This window comes from Paralichthys olivaceus, chromosome 18 (genome assembly GCF_024713975.1).
Source record: "Paralichthys olivaceus isolate ysfri-2021 chromosome 18, ASM2471397v2, whole genome shotgun sequence".
In the NCBI taxonomy this organism is placed as follows: domain Eukaryota; kingdom Metazoa; phylum Chordata; class Actinopteri; order Pleuronectiformes; family Paralichthyidae; genus Paralichthys; species Paralichthys olivaceus.
In genome coordinates, this window is record NC_091110.1 from 15,945,328 (window position 1) to 15,969,078 (window position 23,751).

The 23,751-nt window shown below is 40.2% G+C and overlaps 1 protein-coding gene across 3 annotated transcripts in view; it reads left to right on the forward strand.

The window, feature by feature from the left end:
• skor2 (SKI family transcriptional corepressor 2) overlaps positions 1-23,660 on the forward strand; it is an 87,122-nt gene extending 63,462 nt beyond the window's left edge. Inside the window, exons 3-12 of one of the 3 annotated variants that reach the window (XM_069514047.1) lie at positions 5,428-5,584; positions 9,599-9,720; positions 14,807-16,805; positions 17,402-17,465; positions 18,163-18,240; positions 20,314-20,379; positions 20,584-20,682; positions 20,853-20,920; positions 21,880-21,947; positions 22,095-23,660. In XM_069514047.1, coding sequence (XP_069370148.1) covers positions 14,832-16,805; positions 17,402-17,465; positions 18,163-18,240; positions 20,314-20,379; positions 20,584-20,682; positions 20,853-20,920; positions 21,880-21,936 — 2,406 coding nt within the window. In that variant the 5' untranslated portion in view covers positions 5,428-5,584; positions 9,599-9,720; positions 14,807-14,831 and the 3' untranslated portion in view covers positions 21,937-21,947; positions 22,095-23,660. Of the gene's footprint in view, positions 1-5,427; positions 5,585-9,598; positions 9,721-13,053; positions 13,321-14,806; positions 16,806-17,401; positions 17,466-18,162; positions 18,241-20,313; positions 20,380-20,583; positions 20,683-20,852; positions 20,921-21,879; positions 21,948-22,094 lie in introns of those variants that run through there. The other 2 variants (XM_069514048.1, XM_020081505.2) reach the window with 2 other exon arrangements.
• Positions 23,661-23,751: the final 91 nt, after the last annotated feature.

The following is a 23,751-nucleotide window of genomic DNA, read 5'->3' on the forward strand; positions in this document are numbered from 1 at the left end:
TTCAGTAATGACAATATCCATATGTTTGAAGCCATGTGTTGTTAACTTACGTGTGTTTGTGTGTGTGACAGTTGATAAATTACAATCTTGCTATTTGAATTGTTGAAGACTGATGTTTCCATTGATCAATTAATCGATTAATTACTTCAGCCCTAATTATAAACCAATTCGACGGCACTCTTATTTTCTCTAATGAGAGAATTTGATTAGGTCACAAGGTCTTTGTTCATGTATGTACATGTGCACTCAGACACGCATGTGTGTGCATGAGCGTGTTTATGAACTGGGATTTGTAATTGGGGGCACGACATGGAAGGAAGTGCGCACATATTTATTAACGAGTCAATATTTCATTCTCAGTGTTTATTAATCGTGTAAGAAATAATCAGAATTGAAATCTTTGTCATTTAATTAATAAGATTTAGATGAATGCGCTGAACATTCCAATCCAGGAACAACACATTAATTAAGAGTCAAGACTTCAAAAGATGCTGTGCGATATTTAATGTCGGTCTATCTTTCAACACGACACACAGTGTTACTGCACATGATGCACGGCACAGTATGTACATGTTCTAATGTGAAATAAAGCCCAGCCATTTCTGGAATGTGTTCGCCCTTTGGCCAAGGATGAACTTTATGTTTCAAGTACATCTCAGGGGCTTATAAAACTGAGACTGCATCAGATGGAGAGACGGCAGCCATATGCAACTAATCCCTCATCTGTGGAGTGTATAGGATTCACAGCCTCTGTTTGTATAACTAAGTGCATTTCATGATGGGATTACTTCTTTTCCTTGTAGTTTCCTGTTTACAGTGTACCTGTACACTAGCCTGCCATCACCACACCAAGTTACATTCTCGTCGTGTTTCCAGGCTAAAGGTTTACATGAGAATCTTTACTTTCTGATCAGAGCCGCAGAGAACTGTGTTTTTTGCTGTCTCAAATATTGTAGCTCTAGTTACACCTGCACTCTTTTCATTAAATCACAGTTTTAGAGAAATTATACAACTCACACTAGTGGATATTTCCAGTGGATTTTTTTCTGTGTGTCCGGAGAATTGAGGAAAATTGATCAAGAACACACAAATAATTATTTGTAAAATGTAATGTTTGCTCAACCTGACCACCTCTTTTCATTTCCATACTCAGAATAACATGTGGATGCTCTCATCCATCATGCTTCCACAGGCTCTTAAACGGAGAGTATGCCCTTTGAGTTTCCAATAAAAATCAGAGGTTAATCGTGCTTCTTCTAAAATGCAAGGATGAGAATGAGCATAATCTCTATATTTACAGTGTGGATGAAAGGTTACAACCTTCTTGGTTTGAGTTAGGAGCAGAAATTAAGCATGAATCATTTCTTGGCATATTGAATTTTTGTACATTTTCAGTTTTGTGGTAATGATTCTTCTCTGTTGAACAGGGAGCTGAAAAAAGAATCCTCTGGGTCCCTGATTATAAATGTTGAGTATATTAAGGAACCTTTTCAGGTTCATAACAACATTTTTTATTCTATATTAAAGCTGACTGAGTTATTAAAGGACTTTAGTTGTCTTCTGGCTCCATTTGCAGCTTGTAATCTGTTAGAAAATGTCAACCGAATGTCTGCAACAGACAGGATATTTAAAGATCTGCTTCCTCTTAAATATCTTGTCTGTGGCCTCTGGGTTTAAAATACAACTCAGAGGTTTACCAGCAGCAGGTTGGGATCAGAGAGAGTGCGAGAGAGAGCTTTAAATCTGTACCGTTCATTTAGAGATCAGACACTCAGAGGATCAACTCAAAAATGTATCTGAAAAATAACCCTTTTAAATCTTCTTAAGATTTTTTTACACCATGCGACCTTGTATTTCCCCCCAGAACTGGTGCATAAAGTACATATATATATATATATATATATATACAGCACATGCTTACATACACAATATGTACATGAAACATATATATAAATATGAACACATCAATATTCCTAACTAAAAAGAAGTCAGGAACAATTTTTTCCCGCTGGAATTCAAATTTAGTGAGGGTTAGTGTCTCGTCCATTGTGCCACCTTGATTTCAGGTGATATATTTAACACAGGAGGCTTCCTATCACCTGTAGGGTCAATGCCACCTGTGGCAGAAAGAAGGCTATAAATAGCTATAAATAAGTATTAAGTTCATGCCGTTATGTTTAATGGACCATGATTCTACATCCTTGGATTTAAATCAAATGGGCAATCGAACATAATCTATATAACAGACGGGAGACACCTTTAACGTTGTCCACCCAACGGGGAGCAAATACTGTACAAGGCAATCAGAGCAGTACCCAGGACAGAACCTTGAGGAACACCCCAAAAAAAGTACCAAATGAGGAGACATATTTATCAATACCAACTAAAACATGAACAAGCTTCACTTCAAGTTAGCGTCCCACAGGCTGATACCCGAGAATCAAAAGTACACATTAAAATGTCTGCAGACTTTTGGCCACATAGCATATCCTGTCACCTCGTGCCAGTTGTTATGCTCATCTGTTTTGAAAAGTCGTGATTGCGTGTGACACCACCTGCTCCCTACACGCAGGACACTGTCATTGTTTCCACTGCTCTGCATTAACAATCTCATGATTAAACTTGTGGGCCAATCAGAATGGCAGAAGGCCTGGGATTACCGCCGCAACATCTGGGGAGCGCGCTAATGGACCGCATATGTTTTTAATGTTTAGATTTAGAAGTCAACATGTTGTTCTTAATTTCATCCGAGAGAGAGAGGGCGAGAGAGGTGGGTGGAGTTGGGAGGATAACTCTCTCTTTTAAAATAAGTAAATCACAACTGAGTGCAGCTGTCATCATTAACCAAAGTACCACTGACGACAAGAGACCCACCCAAACTGTGCGAGTGTCCCCGAGCACTTAAGAAAAACCAAATAGCCCCATCTGTCAATTTTACACTTAGCGATTCTTACTTAGCGCACAGAGCCCCTGTAAGTGTAATATGCTGTGGGGATTTTATAAAAACCAAATACACACGCCACAGACACAAACATAGTTATGCTCTCAGCCATGGTTTTTAATCCACGTTTTAGAGTAAAAGCCGGTAAAGGAAGAGTGTTTCAAGAGTCAGATGCAGGGCAGCAAGGCCACTTCAGGGCAACGGGAAACAAAAAGAACATTTTTGTGTTGCTTTGTTGCTCAGAAATATGCAGTTCCTCCTGAAAATCCATTTATGTGTGATGTCTGAGGGAAATATCTGATGTGTGAACAGTTTAACTCTTAGAAACCGGAGGGGTCCTAAAGGCTTCAGATCAGATATTTCAAAAGAGGATGATTTGTTTAATTCCAGTTACAAACAGATTTCTCCTCGAGTTCAATCTTACTGAAGTCAGAGATTCACCAACTTCCAGCCAAAGATAGGATCGGCCACTCGTCAGGGAAGTTTACAAGACAGTTTCTACAGTTACAGTTTCCAGGGGGTTTTGGTTGCGGTGAAAGAGAAATTGTGCAACAAGTGTCTAAAGTCAGTTTGGAATTTTACAAGCGAGCGCAGAATTTAATTTCTCTGAATTCTATACTGCAAACATGACGTTCAGTAAATGTAATCTTTAATAACATTTCACTCACTATCACAGTCGACTGAATTGTCTCCAGAAGTTTCACTCTTGATCACAATTATTATAAACTGTAAGGAGACGACATACACACATTTGGAGAGAAGCAACACAAAGATGTAACTTATTTTAAAAAGCACACAACTTTAGTGTGCCTTATCTGTACTGTGTATGATTTTGGCTCTAAATTACTGTTAAATAGAGCAAAAGAATAGTTGTTTCAACTCCTGTAACCTTTACTTTATACTCTATACTTTAATTTATATTAAAGTCCACAGTGATGGTGTAAGAACTCCCCTGATAATTACGATAAAATGTAATCAAACTCAAAAATAAGTCTTGTGATTATAAAGGATCATGTTTTGTGTATGAATGAACCTCAGCACCTTTCCACTGTGCATAGCATTAAAGATGTTTTTCTTTTTATTCCTAACATCTGTCATTACGTTGTGAAAAATAGATTATAGTGATTTTAAGGGGAAACTAATCCAGCACGAAAAACATCCTGTGGTGTAAAAAGCACAGTATGCTGGTGTATGTGCTGACGTCACGAAGCATACATTGTTTGTGTGTTTATGAATTTGCGCGTTTTACTGAATCCTGCTCAGATGACATCCAAAACAACAAAGGCTCACATTTCTGTGATCATTAGCGCCGTCAGCTCAGTGTCTCTTTCAGCCCCGCTGCTAATCCCTCAGTTCACACACTGTTGTAGAAGGGTATTTACGCACCAGTGGATCAGCGGTAATTCAGCAGGAGATCAAGCATAATAATAGGAATAATAATAATAACAATAATAAGGATGGAAGATGTTTTGCTGCTGAGTTTTAACGTAGGGGATGAGCACATCAAAAACAATACAGATGTGAGAGCCACACATCAAAGCAGCATAGACTCCTGTTTGGAAGACGGAGCAGAAAGTTTTGTTTGTGAAAAGTCTTCACACTCAAATATGCAAAATTCCTCTAGTGCAAAATCATCTTAGTTAGAATTCTTTTTTTAGTGTCCGTATGTAAACATACAAATATTTTCTTCATGCAAACTGAAATGAAGTCCTCCAAATTGGAAGAAATATTACTAATCAGAACTAAAAGTAATCAGAAATACTTTATTCCTGAGTTTGAGTTGTATATTTGGTTCAAAACACAATAGCATGTGACCTGTTTTAATCAGCTGCATGTGTATGAGTGTGTTATTGTCCTCGCCTCATGTGTGCGACTGTCTGTGCCTTGTGTATGTGATTCAGCTTAAGCCACCTCATCCTCATGTACACACACACACACACACACACACACACACACACACACACACACACACACACACACACACACACACACAGTTGTCTTATAGAAAAAAAGACAGCTAATATTCGTTGTTATTTAAACAACAGAGCAGATAGGCAGCTGAACAATAATTATTTCCTGGAACAATAATTATTACCATTTAATTCTGTTGTTTACCATTTTGCCTGGTGGCCCCTCTTTAAACCTCAGCCTCTATCTATAATGGCGAGCCCTTGAGCAGAACTGCATTTAACACAAATATCAAATAATTAAAAATCAAATAATTGAAAAATACGTGTTTGGTTTTCGTGTGTGTTTGAACATTAATTGCCAGTGAAACCTGTGAGCTGCTGTGTCCCACAGGATGTTCCTGGTTGGGTTTTGGTATCAGATTTTATGTTTTTCCACATTGATTTAAAACATTCATGTTTTACACTGGCGGAGTAAACAGAAGCATATTTTGTTTATTCCATTTTTTTTTTCGTCAAAAAATGTAAAATATTTGTTAATCATTAAACAAGATTTTTATTTTTTTGTCTGTTTTTCAGCCACATGCAAACAACAAATGGAGATCAACTCCATATAATCTGGCAGCGATCTCATACTCTCCTGTACGTTTGAGGGGATTACAAGTAGAATCACAGGATTACACAATTACAGCCTGTCTAGGATGAGGGGGCGATGCTGATGTGACACAAACACCAGGTACAAACACACACACGCATGCACACTCGTGTTGGGATTCAATGTCTTTCCTGACAGTGTAAATAAAGGTTTGTTGTTATTGTTGCTATATCGAGCTCCACCTGCCTCCATTTCTAAATTGATGTACTCACCTAGTTTCCCAACACACTGCTGCCTTAAATTTAAAACACTGTATAATTGACCTTTTAATAGTTTTTAGTTTGACTTCAAACGCAAAATATGCCTTGTATGATTATCAGACTGTTTCAGCTGAGGTGAGACAACATTCACTCCACACTGCTCTAATGGGATGATCTCATGTTTAAACCAGAGGGGTTTTTTTACACATCCAAAGCCATTGCTGATTGATAAATGATGAGGTCATCAACACTGATGTCTTCCTCTGTTTAATTTCTGTAGAAAACTTATCCCCTTGTTCCTTTTATTCGCCCCCCATCCCTCCATTCCCTGCATCACTCTCTATGTTGCCTGGTGATTAAGCGGTAGATTAACCTCCAGTCCTCATTAATAATAGACAAATAGAAAAAGCCCTGGTTTGTCCACTTCCTGTCTGCAGCACTAATAGAGCCCTTAATGTTCACATTAACGCAGCTCTTGTAGACTCGAGATGGACGGACGAGTCAGAAACATGGACAAGTGGAAAGATGGAACACATAATCATCATAACATCATATATCTGCATATAAACGTACATGCATATAAACCATGTGGCCAAACTAAGTGTCTGTCAGTCCCCTGTCCTCTGGGAAACATTTCTATAGTATTTTGGAACCGGTCTGCAGGGACTCTGTTGGATTAGGCTCAGCTCAGGACTCTGATCTCAGAATAAAAGTACTGAATGCAAAAGGGGTTTCCACATACTGTTTATCCACGTGACACAATAACTGGATCTAATCCAAGCTGCTGCTCTTGTTGCATGTAGAAGCAGTTTCCAGAATGCAGGACACAACCTCGCACCTTGTTACAGTCTTAGTCATAAATCCACCTCCTCCATGTTAGTGGTTGGTACATGGACCACACTTAGTTTGTTATGAATGAGTTATTTGTTGATATAGAAACAGGGTGAAGTGTTACGGTTGACAGCAGAGACTGACTCGCAATTGGTCGAGAGCATGTTTTGGGTAGAGCCTCAATCCCGTGGCTCCATTCCTTCATCACTACATCTCCGACTCTGGTTCCAAATAGGCAAGATGGTGGCGTCCCTTTCATATTCTAGAGATTTTGGACATGAAGAAGCGTTGTCCATCTTTATATTCAGTCTATACAGACTATGTTCCTGCCCCTCTTGTCTTTCTGACTTTGGTGATGAGGTTTGTTTGTCCTCTTTTGTAGAATAAATTCAACCTCAACCCATCAGTGTTTTATGTGTTTATTATGATAAGAGTGCTTTAAACAGGAAAACTTTCCACAAGAGCTCTTCCACAATGAGTACAAGGTTAATAACAATGAGAAACTGAGGTTTTTGTTTGGGCAAAAAAAAAAAAAAAAAAGCTCTCGCACACACACCGCGAGAAACTACCGACTAGAGGCCTTATGGGACGACATTTGTGGTAATTCATTCAGAATCCATTCTAACACATTGAGCGGGCCTAAGTGCCAATCTTCCTTTTTGGTGAGTTTCCATGATTTTATGTCCCATATAAAACGATGCAGTTAGCTCCACAATGGCCTATTTAAGTTACATTACTGCCGAATATTCCCCAGTAAAGAAAATTAAGCTGAAATACTGTGAGATCATCTCAGTTAGTTATCTTCTCCCCGTCGAGATGTGTCGCTTTGACACCCCGCGGAGAACTGAATGATTCTCTTGGACGAGGGATAATAGTCTTATACTGTGTGTTGCTTGCCTAAGATACCTCACACACACACACACAAACTGCCTTTTTCTTCTCTTTTCAAACCTGATCCTGAAAATGAAGTTATATTTTTCATTTTGCATGATGCTGTCGAGGAAGAAGCTGGAGAAGACTTGTACTCTAAATATGAGCGCTACAGTAACTTTTACCAAACCTTTTCCAAAGCAGATGAACTATAATCAGATTGACTTTTTATGTATTTAACAGTTTTAATATCCAATAAATACATCAAATAAAGAAATTACACAGCAAACTCCCTTTTAAATGTTATAAGAAATCATGATTATAAACTCAAAACATCTCTATTTTGATCATAACAGATTCAAACAGCCATATCAGTGGTGTTGCATGATTTAGCCCATTAACCTCAAATTGTGTTGTATACATTACCGCCTGTAGTTTTCTATAGCATGTTAGTTTTATTATTTCTCTAGATTGATAACAGAGCTTTTCTAAGTTGTTAACATAGAGACTATAGAAAGAGTTCAAATAAAGCCAACTCAATTCTCTGGAATGGAACTCCCAACATGGAAAGGTGTATTCAACTCAAACAACTGTTAATAATTTAAATATATAAAGTAGCTGTTACACCTTTTCATGGTTCTTTGGTGGCTGGCAGTACCTCCTCAAACAAGCATCCTGTATTTACATTTCTTTATTTTTATGTAGTTCATGTATCCGGTAATAATATTTTATTTTTATGATCAAACCGACCAGGTTATGTAGAAATAACAACCACAATGGTGTAAAAGGTTTAATCTCTGACTCTAGACCTAACTGCACGTTAACATACAAGGTTTTTGCAAGTAATACTGCAGTTTTTAAAGGGTTTCATAAGTAATACAGTGATGACTTGCAAAGACAGCAATTCGTGCCTGAACTCCAAATTGAATAAGATGCTGTGATTTGTTTTACTTTCTTACAGTAAAGAGACAACACATCTACTGAAGAAATGGACTCTGGACACACACACACACACACACACTGCCTCTCTCTCTCACTCTGCCCTGCCCCCTCTGACCCTGTAGGCTCTCTGCTTGCCTGTAAAGAGCACTGTAGCGCCCAGCAGTCTGTCTGCACCGGAGCTAATTGGCTGCAGCTCAGTGTTCACCGTTAACGTCTCATTACTCATTCCACTCATAATAATAACTTGCACAACTTTGCTTGTGTGCCGGGGTCATTAAAAGTCAAGCAAGCCTTTAATTACAAAGCCGGATCATTCAGTAAGTAAAGTTGCATCTCCCAGCAGGTCTGCAGTGCACTGCATCCCTTATCCACTCCCTTACAAAATTAAAGTGCTCATGAAGCACAGCCGTGGTGATCCTGAAGTAAATGCTGCAAAGATCCAAAGGTCACAGGGAAATTAAAGTGGATCATGGAGGAATAATACTGACAAGACATTAAAACATATTATAAGGTCACTGTAAACTCGCTATTGACTAAAACACAGACACTTTAAATCTCAATAACAACAGCAAAGTTAAAGCCATCACAGGTATCTATAAACTCATTAATTTAAATAGATATTTATATATTAGACTTGTAAATTCTGAACCAACTGTTTCAATGCATGTGCACATCTTTGTCTCATTAAATGCTAATAATAAAATATATATTATGGGATTTACTTGTTTTTAACAGTTCCAGTGACGGTGCGGTGACAGTCAGATCACTACTCTCTCATTTTCAGTTTTATTATTATATCACAACAGCTTTTAACTTGTTTTTTTTAATTTACTTATTTTATCTTCTTTCATTTTGGAATAGCTGTTGGAGAGGAAACATTACAATATACACAAAGCTCTGTAGGTTACAGACAAAATAAATCAGATCTGCTGCCTGGATTTTTGACTCATTAGATGAATTAGAAAAAAGTAATAATCTTCAGCCTTTTTAATATATAGGTTACCTTCATTACATTATGGTCAAATTAATTATGATGCAGAGACCTGAGGAAAACACTCATTACTTTTTCTTGAATAATAAAAACAGAAATAACTAAACTCCTGTGGGGCCTATATATATCTATCTATATATACATTCAATTATAAACGATTTAAGGCATCTGATTAAAAACACAACACTCAGGTTCTATGAACATCATATGCGTTTAGTGAAATAATCATTTCTTAATAATTCACTCTGACTAATGTTGCAGATCTGTGGTGAAATATGAGGATCTTTAGTGGAGGCTCCGCTGCGCTAATTGGTACAAGTGCCTCAGGCCAACTCCCATCCAGCAGACTGAGGCAGCATCGTTCACATGCAGGACTGAAAAAGGTAAATTAGAACAGATGACTATATATATATATATATATATATATATATATACCCACCTTTACTTGTGCTATATATATTTCATATGTGTTGTATGTGCTGGTGATAGTCACTGAAGTGAAATAAATTAAACGAAAGGGATCAAAATTCAGATATAATTGCAAAATTGATTTTATACATTGCTTTCAGATGTCAGTGTAGCCCAATAACAGGCTGTCAAATAACTCATGTGTAAATATATTAATATTATTATTATTTATTTATTTTTAATAATGAAGCAATCATATTTTAAGTGCTTTTACAACTTTATTTATTCTGCAATTAAACCACATAACAGCAAAGATTAATGACGCGTGCATGGTGACACAGCAGAACGCGCACGTACGCACGCACGCACGACCCGCTCCCTCGTGCACACCCCCCTCTCAAGAAGAAAGAACAGATTAAAATTATTAAAAAAATAGCAATAAAGCGCAAATAATCCGAATAATTGTTTTTATTTTTTCCTGCAGGGTGATTAAGATGCGTGTTAATTGTAGTGCTGCGGTAAATCTTCACTGCAGAAGAGTCTCATTCAGTAAAAGACGTGCAGCATTAAGTAAGGATTTAAAGTGGGGCACGTATGCAGGGCGACTGTGCAGCATATTGTATCCTGCTTTTAAATCCACAAATATGACCTGGTGCAGCTGCTGGCACATGCAAGCACCCCGTTATGTTAAAGGCAATATGAAATAACTCAAATACTTATTAAACCCTTTAGAAACACACATTTATAGGTAAGGTTTTGTTGATTCAGTCTTGATCCAGAGGAGGAGGTGATGAATTTCAGTCTGATAATCGCTCACCCGGGGCCACGTTTCATTTATTGACAGATTTGATGTTAAATGTCTCAGGCGCACTTAGTGTTGTAGCTCTTAATTTGTAATGTTTGCAGCAGCTCCCTCCTCCTCCTCCTCCTCCTCTCTGCTTTGACCCCGCCAGGTCACGCAGCCAATTCTTTTTTTAAACGCATGATTAATTTCTCAGTAGGGCGACCCGGCTAATGCACGATGGAGAAAAAAAGAAAGTGAAATGTATTCCAAAGGGGCTAATAGCGCTATTGTATTCCAATAAGACCCATTTTCTCTCCTGCCTCGCACGGTTTAGATATGCTCCGCTTCTGATAACATGTCACACGCCTCTTTTTTAACTTGTGCGTCATTTATGCGCTTTAAATGAGTGTCGTTTAAAAACACAGGGAATTCTCCACGCGTGGTTTTAATATGTCAGTCCAGACCGAAGACTTCAGCTTCATTTAGTTCGTGTTCGAATAGAAATCCCGCATATGATTCAAGGAGAGGAAACCCAGGCCTGTCAGCAAATAAAAGAAATCCAGTAAATTAAAAACTTCATAAAATAAGAGAAATATCTTTCAGCTAAATGTAGAAACATAGATTTGGTCAGCAGATACATACAGAGCCGAATGTGTTGGGAGGAAACAATAATAAACTCAACATGTTAAATGGAAAATGACATTGATTTGTACGTATAGATATATATTTTTTAGAATTTTAAATTTCACCTAATTTCCTATTTTATCCTCTCATCGTTCTATTGTGACGTCAGCTTCAGCTCGCGCGTGTGCACCCCCCCCCCCCCTGGCAGACTGACGCGAGACAAAAAAAAAAAAAAAAGGCGCGTGCGTGTGACACCAGCCTTAAATTGGCTCGAGAAGGAGCAGATGGGGCTCGCGCTCTCCTCCGTCCCGCTCGCGCACACGTGCACAGATCTGAAGGACTGAGCCTTTATTGAGACTATGACAGAAGATTGGTTCAGAATAAATTACAGACAGTGTCAGTGTCTCACATCCACGTTAACCACAGTGACTGATGTGGACAAAATACAACAGAATTGATCGAGTGGCACAAATTCTCTCAAAATTCAGTGTTTTATTGGTTTTGATTCACTTTTTTTTTTAATCAATATACAACAGAGTGTCTTTATTCTCTCACTGTCAGTAATGTAAACGCTGACATGTGAGTATAAAAGTCTATAACTAACACTGATGAGCTTCAAATTAAAGTGTACAAATATTTTAGACAAGTTAAGGTAACAATATAGACTACAACTTAAATAGGTTTTCCAGTCTGAAGCTATAGAGTCATACCAACTGCTTTACTCATTTTATTGTACATGTCCATGATGTTTATGAACAGCCACTGTCTGTTACCTGTGGCATTAAGTTTTCCTCTGTGAAATCATTCGTCCTGTTAAAAATAAACTTCATTAAGTTGATTTAATTACCATGGACAGTCAGGATCTGGGACACTTCACTCTATTCCCACTCAGAGCTAAACAACATCTCTACTCGCTTCCTTTAAATACTTCCTGTGAGGCAGCTAATATCTAGATTTCATGTTCGGTCTGTTGAAAAAGTGATGGAGCATCACGTGCAACACACCTGGTTTAAGAGCTTAATTTAGCACGGACAGGAATACCTGCACCACCAGAGAAATCCCCCCCCTCCTCCATTCTGATGTATTAAATAATCCTACCCTGCAACTTTTGTAGGGCCCTCTCCAGGTGAATGTCACTGGCATTTATGGCATGTGTTGTTAGCTGGCAGCTCCTCTGACCCTCATTTACACCAGAGGATGTGTAGGCTTCCTGCTGTACCTCTCATCTCCTGGGAGCAACCTGCAGGTGTATCCAGAGTCGTGTTTCAAACAAGCCTCCTCAGACGTTGAATGTGTGGATCAGCTGTACTGACAGACATTACTCTGATCCCCAGACTGTCTGTCTGACTGCTGCCTCAGCCTTTTATTTCCTCTTCCTCCTGCAGGCCCCTATGGTCGGAGCTGGCGTTCCACTCCACGCTGTCTGTGTTTAAAAGGCACATTTTCCTCAGCTGCACGGTCATGTGTGGTGTCAGTGCAGTGGAACTACAGACACTACAGACACTCTGTGTGTGGACACAGAGGCTGTTTCAGGGTGAGGTGGGGGTGCAGGCGACTGGCTGGTGGTTGGTGCATGTTCACTGTCTAATTCATTCAAACAAATAATTAATTAAGTCACGTAAAAAAATATTTTAGTCAATGTAAACGTTTTTTTTGGGGGGTGGGGGTGCAGAAGTCCAGGCTCGTGCCCGTCACTTTGACTTTTGCAGCGTTTGAGTGGCAGCTCCAGCGAGACGACAAATAAAGTGTGTGTGTGTTCGTGTGTGTGTGTTCCGTGAATGGTGGGCTGAGCTCGCGCCACACGCCAATCAAATGAGAGAGAGAGAGAGAGAGAGAGAGAGAGAGGGAGAGAGAGAGAGGGAGAGACAGGGAGAGACACACACAGGGAGAGAGAGAGAGATTAGGACTGCGCGTGCTGCCTCTGAAAAGAGAATAAAGCCGGCTCGAGCAGTCGCAGTTTACTCACACCTCACGCGCTGCTCGATCGGTTCCGACTCCACGTTTTACCGGATATAACCGAGAGAAAACCGGCTCGTTCACGTCATAAACATGAGTTTGTTAAAAGTGTGCAGGATCAGTGGACTCCTCTCGTGACGGGCTTCACTTTGCGTTCTGTGTGTGTTTTCCACCGTTTCGACGTGTTTGGGATTATTCCCCGGATTCACAGGTAAGAAGTGTTTCAGCTCAAGTTGAGGAAAATGTTTTTAAATGAGCGCGTGTCAACGTAAAGATGTTGGTGAATAGCGTTTTATCACATTTCTATCTCTACCTTAAAATGAGGCTGCTGCTGTTCTAATGTGGTGTTATCATTAATATGAATATTATTATTAATATTATTATTGGTTCGTTTCAGTCTCTAGCCGCACAGAGCGTTTATTAATGTGGAGGTATTCATGATGCCTGATGGACGCAGGCCTGTAGTTCCTCTGGTTGACTTGAACTCGCTCTAAAGAACATTTCTAAAATATCAAACAGCCTCTTTCAACACTTCGTCTCCACAGTTTACTCAGATCTGTTGTTTCTCTATAAGCTCTTGATTTGTCTAAATGCGTTATTGACGTTGTTCAGCTCACACAATTAAACCAGATGAGTCCACTGGAATGAATTGTTCCAAGTTAATTTAAAAATCCCTTTTTTTCGATCGGTTTCATTTTGTGGGCCGTTTCAAATCAACGCCTTGTTATTCCGTATTATTACAGAACTGCTTCGTTGAATATAATGGGTGAATAATTGATAGTAAATTTAGTTTATTTGTTGAAACAAACATTTCCTTGGGGGAAAACCCGACAGTAATTTCCCTCTTTTAACTCTATCATAAATATAACACAGATGTGAGGAACAAACAGAGTTTAGCTGTGTTATTGGTAAAATCTGACTTTCTGAAATTTAGTCTACATAAATAGAATTTTAAATCTTTATTCACTGAGCAGATGTAAACAATACAATTAAAAGAATTATGTTTTGTATTGCACAAAAAAAATTACAGGGGAATTTGTTGAAATAATAAATTAGGCTACAATTAAAAACACATCTTTTCACAATATATTCTACCTTCTATTTAATCTGCTTCTGTGTGTTGTCTTCTCTTTTTTATTTTTGAAGGCAGGCAAACACCATCAGTAATATTTCTATTAGTATAAAATCCTACAGAAACTGTACTGCAAGATGTGACATTTTGAAAATGCACACAAGAATAAATACAGAAACGTGACATAAAAAAAATAGCATTTGCATTTTCTGTTAATAGAGCCTTAATAGAGCCTTAATTAAACTGGTATTTAATATTGAAAAACAATGTCACAACTATTTAAAAAAAAATACTAACACATTTTTTAAGAGTAGTTCAGATGGCACACTTGAGTCAAATGATACATTTAGAAAATAGAAAAAGGTGTGGTGCCTGGCTGTTAATTGAGAATTCAATAGATTCAGTTTAAATGCATGCAGTTTAAAATAATAATATATTTTAATATACACATTTGTTCAACTAATGAGAAACATATATCTGAGTAATTGTGTTCGGTGGAATAAGCACAAACAGATTTATCAGCTTTTCTCTTTATGTTGAATACAGAGCCTTGTGTAAACGTGTAACTATGTTATTTGTGGCATTTTAACAGCATGAATAATTGTTTATTCTCTTTCTTTCTCAGGTCGTCCCACAGTTTTTCTCCAAGTATGGACAAAGCGCATCTTTCGAGCTCTAATGACATCATCATGACAAGCTCAACAGGCGCCTACCAGCAGGAACCCCTGACTCCACCCAGACCTGCTCACCATCACTCCTCATCCTCGTCCTCGCCCTCCTCTTCCTCGTCGCCCCTCAAGCCCAACCAGGTCGGCCAGGTCATCCTGTACGGCGTTCCCATCGTGTCACTGGTCATCGATAACAACGAGAGACTCTGCCTGGCGCAGATTTCCAACACGCTCCTCAAAAACTACAGCTACAATGAGATTCATAATCGTCGCGTGGCGCTGGGCATCACCTGCGTCCAGTGCACGCCGGTTCAGCTTGAGATCCTCCGTCGGGCTGGTGCCATGCCCATCTCGTCACGCCGCTGTGGCATGATAACCAAGCGTGAAGCCGAGCGCCTGTGCAAGTCCTTCCTGGGAGAGAACGCACCGCCGAAACTGCCTGACAACTTCGCCTTCGACGTGTCACACGAATGCGCCTGGGGTTGCCGTGGCAACTTCATCCCGGCACGCTACAACAGCTCCAGGGCCAAATGCATCAAGTGCTCCTTCTGCAACATGTACTTCTCCCCAAATAAGTTCATTTTCCATTCCCACCGCACACCAGAGGCTAAGTACACCCAACCCGATGCTGCCAACTTCAACTCCTGGCGACGACACCTTAAACTCTCTGACAAACATCCACTTGATGAGTTAGTCTACGCGTGGGAAGACGTTAAAGCCATGTTCAATGGAGGCAGCCGGAAGAGAGCACTTCCCTCCTCAGCCCATTGTTCCTCCATGGGGTCTATGAAGACTCTCCCCGGTTCGGTGGGGCCTCACATGATGGGACCCGACCTGGGTCAGAAAAGAGGCCGCTTCGAAGACGAGGATGATCTAGATGGAGACAGTCTGTCTCCTCGTAAGACACAGCGTAGCTACCCTGTCATCCCCGTCCCCAGCAAAAGCTTCGGCATGCTGCAGAAGTTCCCTCCCACGTCACTCTTCCCCTCACCTTACCCCTTCCCAGCATTTGGCCTCTGCCAGCAGAAAAAAGAGGACAGTGATGTTTCAGCCGGGCAGAAAGCAGCAGGGTTGTCTGGTCTTTTATGGCCTGGCCGCAAAGACACTTTTTATCCTCCTTTCTGCATGTTCTGGCCTCCGAGAGCAGCCGGAGGAATCCCTGTCCCCACCTATCTCCAGCCTCAGCCCAGTGCCCTCTCCTCCTTAGCAGACAACCCTTCTCTCAGACAGGCCTTTCTGGATCTCTCAGATCCCAGTGAGCCCGGAGCTGTAGCTGGCAGTGGAAATGGCATCGGTGCAACCATGGCCTCTGGCAGCGGGACCGCCACAACAAGAACGGGGCTGTTTGACCCAGACTGCACAACGGTAACCTCTGACCTTCGCCCTGTGACATCAGAGGGCTGGCTCAAACTTCTCGACACCCCGACCCTCCAAAGCAGGAAGCCGAGCTACGGCTCTGCCTTCCGCCCTGTCATCAAAGATGCAGAGAGCATTGCCAAACTTCACAGCAATGGAGGAGGAGTCACCGGGGCGACGGATGAGGACTTTGGGGCTGTGGTTGCCGGGTCAGAGCGCCACCAGCGGCTATCGCCCACCAGCAGCTGTAGTTACGGAAGTGAAAGCGGGGGCGATGGCGAGGCAGATGTAGGGGACAGTGAGGAGGAGGGGGAGGTGGATGTTGAGTCGTCGAAGCAGGACGAGGAGGAGGAGGAAGGGAGTTTCACGAGAAAGCCACCACAGACTCAAACCAACCTGTATCTTCCCGTGCTGAGCGACACTGCCGGAGAGGAGAGGGGGAAGGAGCGAGGGAGTGGCGTCGTGTACCCCAGTGCCTCCCCTCCCTCCTCCTCGGACCCCATCCAGCAGGAGTCCCCCAGCCTGCCTGCGTCCCCTCCAGCCAGCCTGCCACTCTCCGGCTCCAACCCACCTCACCGAGAGGACCCCGCTTACAAAAACGTAAATATCCCCCCAGGCCACTTTAGCTAATTATTATTTAAATGGTGCTGCAGTCAGGCAGTGATGTGATCTGCATAAGCAGATTGATAGGCTGGTTCCTCCCTGTAGAAATTGAAACAGTCACCCCACTCTGATCCCGGCTAATAGGCCCAGGCGTGGCTTGTTTAATGTCCATGGCGTGTTTGTTCTCCCTCTGTCACCCCAGCCTGTTAGGGCAACTCTAATCTTTAACCTGTCGACTCCCACATTAACCAGGCCTTTGAGGTAGAGGAGGAGGAGGAGGAGGAGGAGGAGGAGGAGGAGGGAGCGACAGACACACTGAGTTATGAGCATTTTTAACTGGTGCAAGTTAAATCGTTCACTGAGGAACATACTGCAAATACATCTGAGTGATCGTAGGTGCAGAGGGAGAAATAAAGGGTTTAAACCAGACACTGCAGTTTAGATCATTACAACTGAATTCTATCATTTGCTGATCAAACGTCTTTTAGATTACGTTCATCATGTGATGAATAAAAATTTTAAATGGTCTGTGTTGTAATTGTACAATAAAATGAGTAGGTAGGAAATGCTGACGGACTCTCTGTGATTTCCAGATCCACAAAAACAGAGACGAAGGACTTCCTGCGTATGCAACCAAAGACAACTCCAGCATTTCTGGTGAGCATGAACATTTTAATCTGTTGCTTTCAAATGTTTTGACGTCTCTCACGTTAAGATTTAAAAGTCTAAAGAACAGTTATATACACCAGATGTAAGAGAAAAACATGATTGAAATGTATTAAAATTAATTTGTGCAATTCAGTGTTTAAAAGTTTAAATCTTTTACAAACCATATTTGTTTCATTTAGCATTTGTAAAAATAAACTTTATATATAAACTACAAAAAAAACGACTTCTTTCACCCTGCAGTCGTTTTCACAACGTCTTAGTTTTACCAAACGCTCGAACGGGTTTTTACGCCGTTTCATCAAATAGCATCACGCAATTTCTTTCGTACACACTATCTGTTTCATCGGACGTCAGAGTCAGTTGCATTATAGCATCTTTGTTTCATTTATTGTCTGAGTGAGTGGTTAAACAGGGTTTCTCTGTCCCTGCGAGGCTCATATCATTGTGACGTTTCATTTGCTCCTCTCATCTCCCACTCTGACCCTTTTGGTAAAGAAAATGTCTTTTGTGTATGTTTTTGTGGCGTCGCAAAACACACACACACACGCGGTCTATATACGCGTACACACAAAGGCGACACACACAGTGCCCACTCTTGGTTATCTCCATGTGTCCGGATAACCAGCTCAGCCAATGGGCCTTAGTGAATTTCTCCTCCTGTCTTTTCTATCTCATTTTCTCTCAGACGAAAACAAAGAGCAGAATAGTTTCTTTGCACCAGAGAGCGAGACGTCAGCGCCGGACTACTGGAGGGAGAGCTCAGGTATTATTTCATTTCTTTTTTAAGTGTCTGCACATAGATGGAAAAACAACAAAAGAATCAACAGCAAAATTTAAAATGAACAAAGGAGAATTATTAGGATTTATAGGTTGATTTAAGTAATTTAAATCTGAGTTCAGTGAAATTAAATGAAAACATATCAAAACAGAAGAAGTGACTGCAAATGGAAGTTTGCAAATCGGAGCTAAAATCTTTCATAACTTATTGTCGTGAAATAATATCAACAACAAATTCAAACAAATGAATAAAATGTGTGTTACATAAAGACATCAAAAGATACACTGAGCATTTCCTTCAATGCAGATGAATAAAATGAATTCATATAATAAAAAACAGCGACGTTCCTCTCATTAGACAAATGAGACTCAGTATTTAAAGCAGTGAGATAAAACCTCAGTCTCCTCCTCGTATCAGACGGTGAGTGAAAGCATCCGTAATATAAACACACACACACACACACACACAGATGAAAGCAGAAAGCTGCAGCCGCCGCTCCACCACAGCTGCTCTCTTTAGCAGCGCTGTCGCCGAGGCTGTTACTCTTAGGGGGGCCGTTATAGTTCAACAAGAAAACATCAGCTCAGAGATAAGCAGCCGTGCTGGCAATCTTCATTCTAGACCCATATTGCTGCCGACATAATTGTCTTTTTTTCCCCTTCCTCAGCGCAAAAAAACCCCTTTCCTGTTGGAAAAAGATCACAGCTTATTGCCTTTTTATATCTGTCAGGAAGACATTAAAAGTGCTTTATGACATCTGTGCCAACATTTATATCTACCCCCCACTCCCTCAACCCCTGCACACACACACACACACACACACACACACACACACACACACACACACACACACACACACACACCATAATGATCCCCGCGCATAATGTATAATGTATTTCGAAAAATTACACGAAACAAATTAAATGAGACCACCTTTCCCCTGATTGCCAAACGTCTCCCTGGGCGGTGGGAAGCTCTACGTGATTAGAAGGCCTGATTCCTCCGAGTCCCACCACCGCCGTCACCCCCCCTCCACTGTCTTTAAACTCTCCCTCTGTTTCTAGGGAGAAAAAATAATCTAATTTTCCATTTATGTAATGCAAACCGCCTTGGCTTTGACTATTCACGGTTAATTGACTGTCAAACGAGGTTGTTATCCTCGGGCACTGTCTGCAAATTTGCTTGTCAAATGAGACAGAGAGAGGAGAGGGGAGGAAAGGAGAGAGGAGAGGAGGAGAGAGAGGCGAGGAGAGCTCTCTCTCTCTCTCTGCGCTAAATGAGAGAGAGACAGAGAAGCACAGGGAGGCTTAAGGAGCGAGCGAAGATGTGAAATGACTGGAGGAGGATAAACACATCGAGGGCACTGGATTGCTTCATTTAAGACGTTCAATATCAATTCAGACGTCCGCACAAACACACACACACAGAAAACAACACACACACTTTTCAATTTGAAAACTATGTGATGAAGATGTTGAAGTTTTCAAGCAACAAGTGATATCACCTCAGTCAGTGAACACAGAACATACAATACAAAATACTGTATAACTGTAATAATGCAGTTGTTGTTGCTAATGCAGAGAACAAATACATTTGTCCACATTATAACAATAATAACCCACGAAAAAAAAAAAATTGTTGAAACGTCCAGTTAAACTTTTGCTCATCGTCACAGACTTTCATCTTTCAGAGCTTTAAAATCCATTTGTGTTTATTTCATTCGCTGAATTCTTTTATTGTTTTCCTCCTTTTTTTTTTTTTAAAATAAAAAGCTTTTTTGTTTATCTGATAACAAGAGGACGCAGTGAATGTCTCCATTAGCACAAGCTTATACTGACATCTAGAGGACAGGGCAGGGATTACAGCATTCTCACTCGAAGCACAAAGAGCGTTTATGCAGAAATGGAATTAAAAAGAACGAGAATATATTCATGGCCTTGTAAAGGATCTAAAAATGAAATACACTGAGGATCTTACTCCGAAGCTGTAATATCCTGTAACTACATCTGACTTTAATGTGTAATAAAACTCACAGTTTAAATCTCCTCGTGTTTTCAGGTGATCAAAGCCAAGGTGCTTCTTCTCCTGTTCCACTGAAGAAGGATGTTGAGAACATGGAGAAAGGTAAATTTCTTTCATTTGAAAATCGCAGGTTCTTAAACCTTCCCTCTCCATTGCTGGACACGCACACACACACACACACACACACACACACACACACACACACACACAAACACACACACACACACACACACACACACCCAGGACTAAGCTGTGATGACTGCGTGTATTTCAGTATTTTCATCTCTTTGATCTTCTCTCGTTCAGAAGAGCTTCAGAAGGTTTTGCTGGAGCAGATCGACTTCAGGAGGAGACTGGAGCAGGAGTTTCACGCTCTGAAGGGCACCACGCCGTTTCCTGTCTTCCGTAAGTCACTTCTTTTTCATTTTCACATTTTCACAACTTCCTACCTTCATCATTTCTCCTCAGTATATGTCTATTTTTTTTTTTACATATCAGTCCATCTTTTAACTGGATCACTTATTTAAATGATGACTCTATCGGCTGATCATAATTTTGCTTTACACCAATTTCAGATAATTTTCAAGACCAGATGAAACGAGAGCTCGCCTACAGAGAGGAGATGGTCCAACAGTTACAGATGGTACGACGACTAATGACACGATCAGTGCTCAACCCTGACAGGAAATAAACGTCAATGCTCTGCACTTACATGACAAATAATTTAAAAACTGATTTTGAAAAGAAATATAAATCTTGTCTGAATAAAATACAGTTTTCAAGTTCAAACAATACAAGAAGAAATTAAAAATGAATCAGGGAATAGAGGAAGTAGATTGTACGCATACATTAAATAAGAAATCCGAAGCTATGTCTTCTAATAGAGAGATTAAATGAAGACGAAACAAGGACATCAGCAGGACTCAACTCGTGCTGTTGCTTATTTGTTCAGAAGACAGAGGCAATCATCTAGTTTGTCTTTCATGGGTGAGAAGTTCCTCTGCGGCCGTCTGATTGTTTCCGTCCACATCAATCACCCGAGCAGCTGGCAGACAAGCTGACAGACGGTGTTTGTCTTTGTTTTCTGACACATGCAACAACTGTACACGCTTGTGTGCACACGATCGCTGAAAAAAAACAAAACAACCTGCGAGTAACGTACACCGAAACGCACACACAGAAAAGAGGGAGCTGCATTCTTTTAACCACAAAGTCACAGGAGTGAACGTGCATTTTAACTCATTTGTAAACGTGCACACGCTAAAATTGACAAATGGGTCTAGACAAAGCAGATGGAACTGTCTGAGAGTAAAGACACGTTTCACTCTGACATTCAAGTTAATGCAACATTAATGGTTCTGCAGCATATTTTGGAATTTTACCAATATTACCTATATTTTCATTCAAATCTTTATCCTGTTCCTGTTTCACTTGTGTCTTAAAATTGTGGTTTTGAGATTTTCATTTTTATTTTCAATTTATATAATTGTAATATATCAAAATTATTTTAAGGCTGAGTGCAGATTAGTGTCAAGGTTGATCCATCAATAAATCTGCAGGATGTGAATGCATCTAACTTTTCCCTCTTTCTCTGTCTTTCAGATTCCGTACGCAAACATCATCAGAAAAGAAAAGATCAGCTCACATCTCAACAAGTAGCTAAAACAAAGGTAAGATTTTTATTTATCAGTATTTACTTATTTTAATTAAACCACATTAAGCCTAGATTTGAGAAAACTAGACCTCTGAAAAACACAATGCATGACACTAATGTTCGATTTTAATTTCCTTTATTGTCTTTACATAAACTCTTCTAGGACGAAGAAGCTGCTTGGATTTCTGGGAATGTTCCAAAAGTAAAAAGACTCAAAGTAAATATATAAATATAGAATACAGCGGGGACCATTCACCATTTTCCATCCCCCTCCGTGGGGAACTGGTCTCAGACTTTGTACATTTCTTAATCTTGGAGAAGAATTACTCGTCTTCTTCTTCAGCCCCATCTCTGTTAATAGCCTAGCACTTAAAAACTCTGTGAGCTCACATGGACCAGTTCTTGCTGCTGTGTGCAAACTCTGTCGAGTTTATTTCCCCCGGACTGACTGAACTGAAAGAGAGAGACGCGATTTTTCCTCATCGCTGCTCCGGCAGTCAAACTCGAAGCTTTACCCAAACAGGACCAAAGCAACCACGGCCTTTCTTTGCCCCTTGAACTTTTTGAGGGCTTTTGAAGACGACCAGGAAGGCAGTTATAAACTTTTACTTCTTCTTCAAAAAAAAGAACCTCTGAACTTTTCCAAGTTCTTAAAAAATGAGACTTTAAAGACTGGGTGTTACGTCTGTGACTTTGTCCGCTGCCGGCCAGGTTGTACAGTGCACACATCGGACTGTGGATGAGGACGGACTTCACAAGGTTTTTATTTTGCTGTTGTCATTGTCGTTGTTGAAATGTGGACTCTAAAGAGAGACAGCAACACTTATTTATTGTCAACATTAGATCCCAAAGGGGTTTTCTCCTCATCACGTCCCGTTGTGTTTATTGATCGAAAAACAAACAAGCGATTATCAACACGGTCGATAATCACCGAAGGAGATTTAATTTAAATAAGCTCGTTCTTTGAGTTCGTAACTTTACGATGCCAGAAGAAGAACAAAATAAAGGGATGAGAGCACAGGGAGTAACGGTGCTGCTCCACCAGTATTAATACAGGCTGGTTTGCATATTTAAACAGTTTTTGTATTTGGGAGTGATTTCTGAATGTATAAAAAAATAACTACAGTATTATTCACTTTTTTAATTTACTTTAAAACAACATCCTTTGCCCAAAGACATCCTGAAGGTACTTTTGAACATCCGCCCAAATTTTCTGACCGTCAACGTCATCTCCACCCAGAGTCGAGCTTTAAATCGCCACCATCAGCTGCTAAACTGGCTTTTAAAATGTGTTTGGGGCGTTGAACAGATGATTAAAGGCCCATTCTGTGTATTTATTTGCTCTCCAAAGGAACGTCTGGGCCACAAGGAGCGAAGTCTCTCAGTGTTGTAGATCTGCCTGTAAATGATTTCATGTTTAAACCGTCACCAGTCATGTCTGTCTACGTGTTTGTTTATTTATTTCAGTATCAGACCTTGAAAATATTATTTATTACAGTGTTAAAAGAAAGAGACACGACGATGATGATGATGATGATGATGATGTGAATAAAAAGGAGAACTAGCCCTCGTCTTCTTTACAGAACGAAATGACTGAATGGATAAAGTTGTCATTTACTGCGAGAAAAAAAATGTTATAATAAACTGTTAATGCAGATGTATTTAAACCTGTTCCTGTAGTTTCTCTACTATTTATGTGTAAATTAAAAGTCTATACAATAACAAGAAAGTGGTTTCATGATCCTAATATTTCTCCATTTTTAATGTTGATAATAGTAGAAACGTGTCGAAGATTCAATGCACTTGAAAACCAGAAGTAG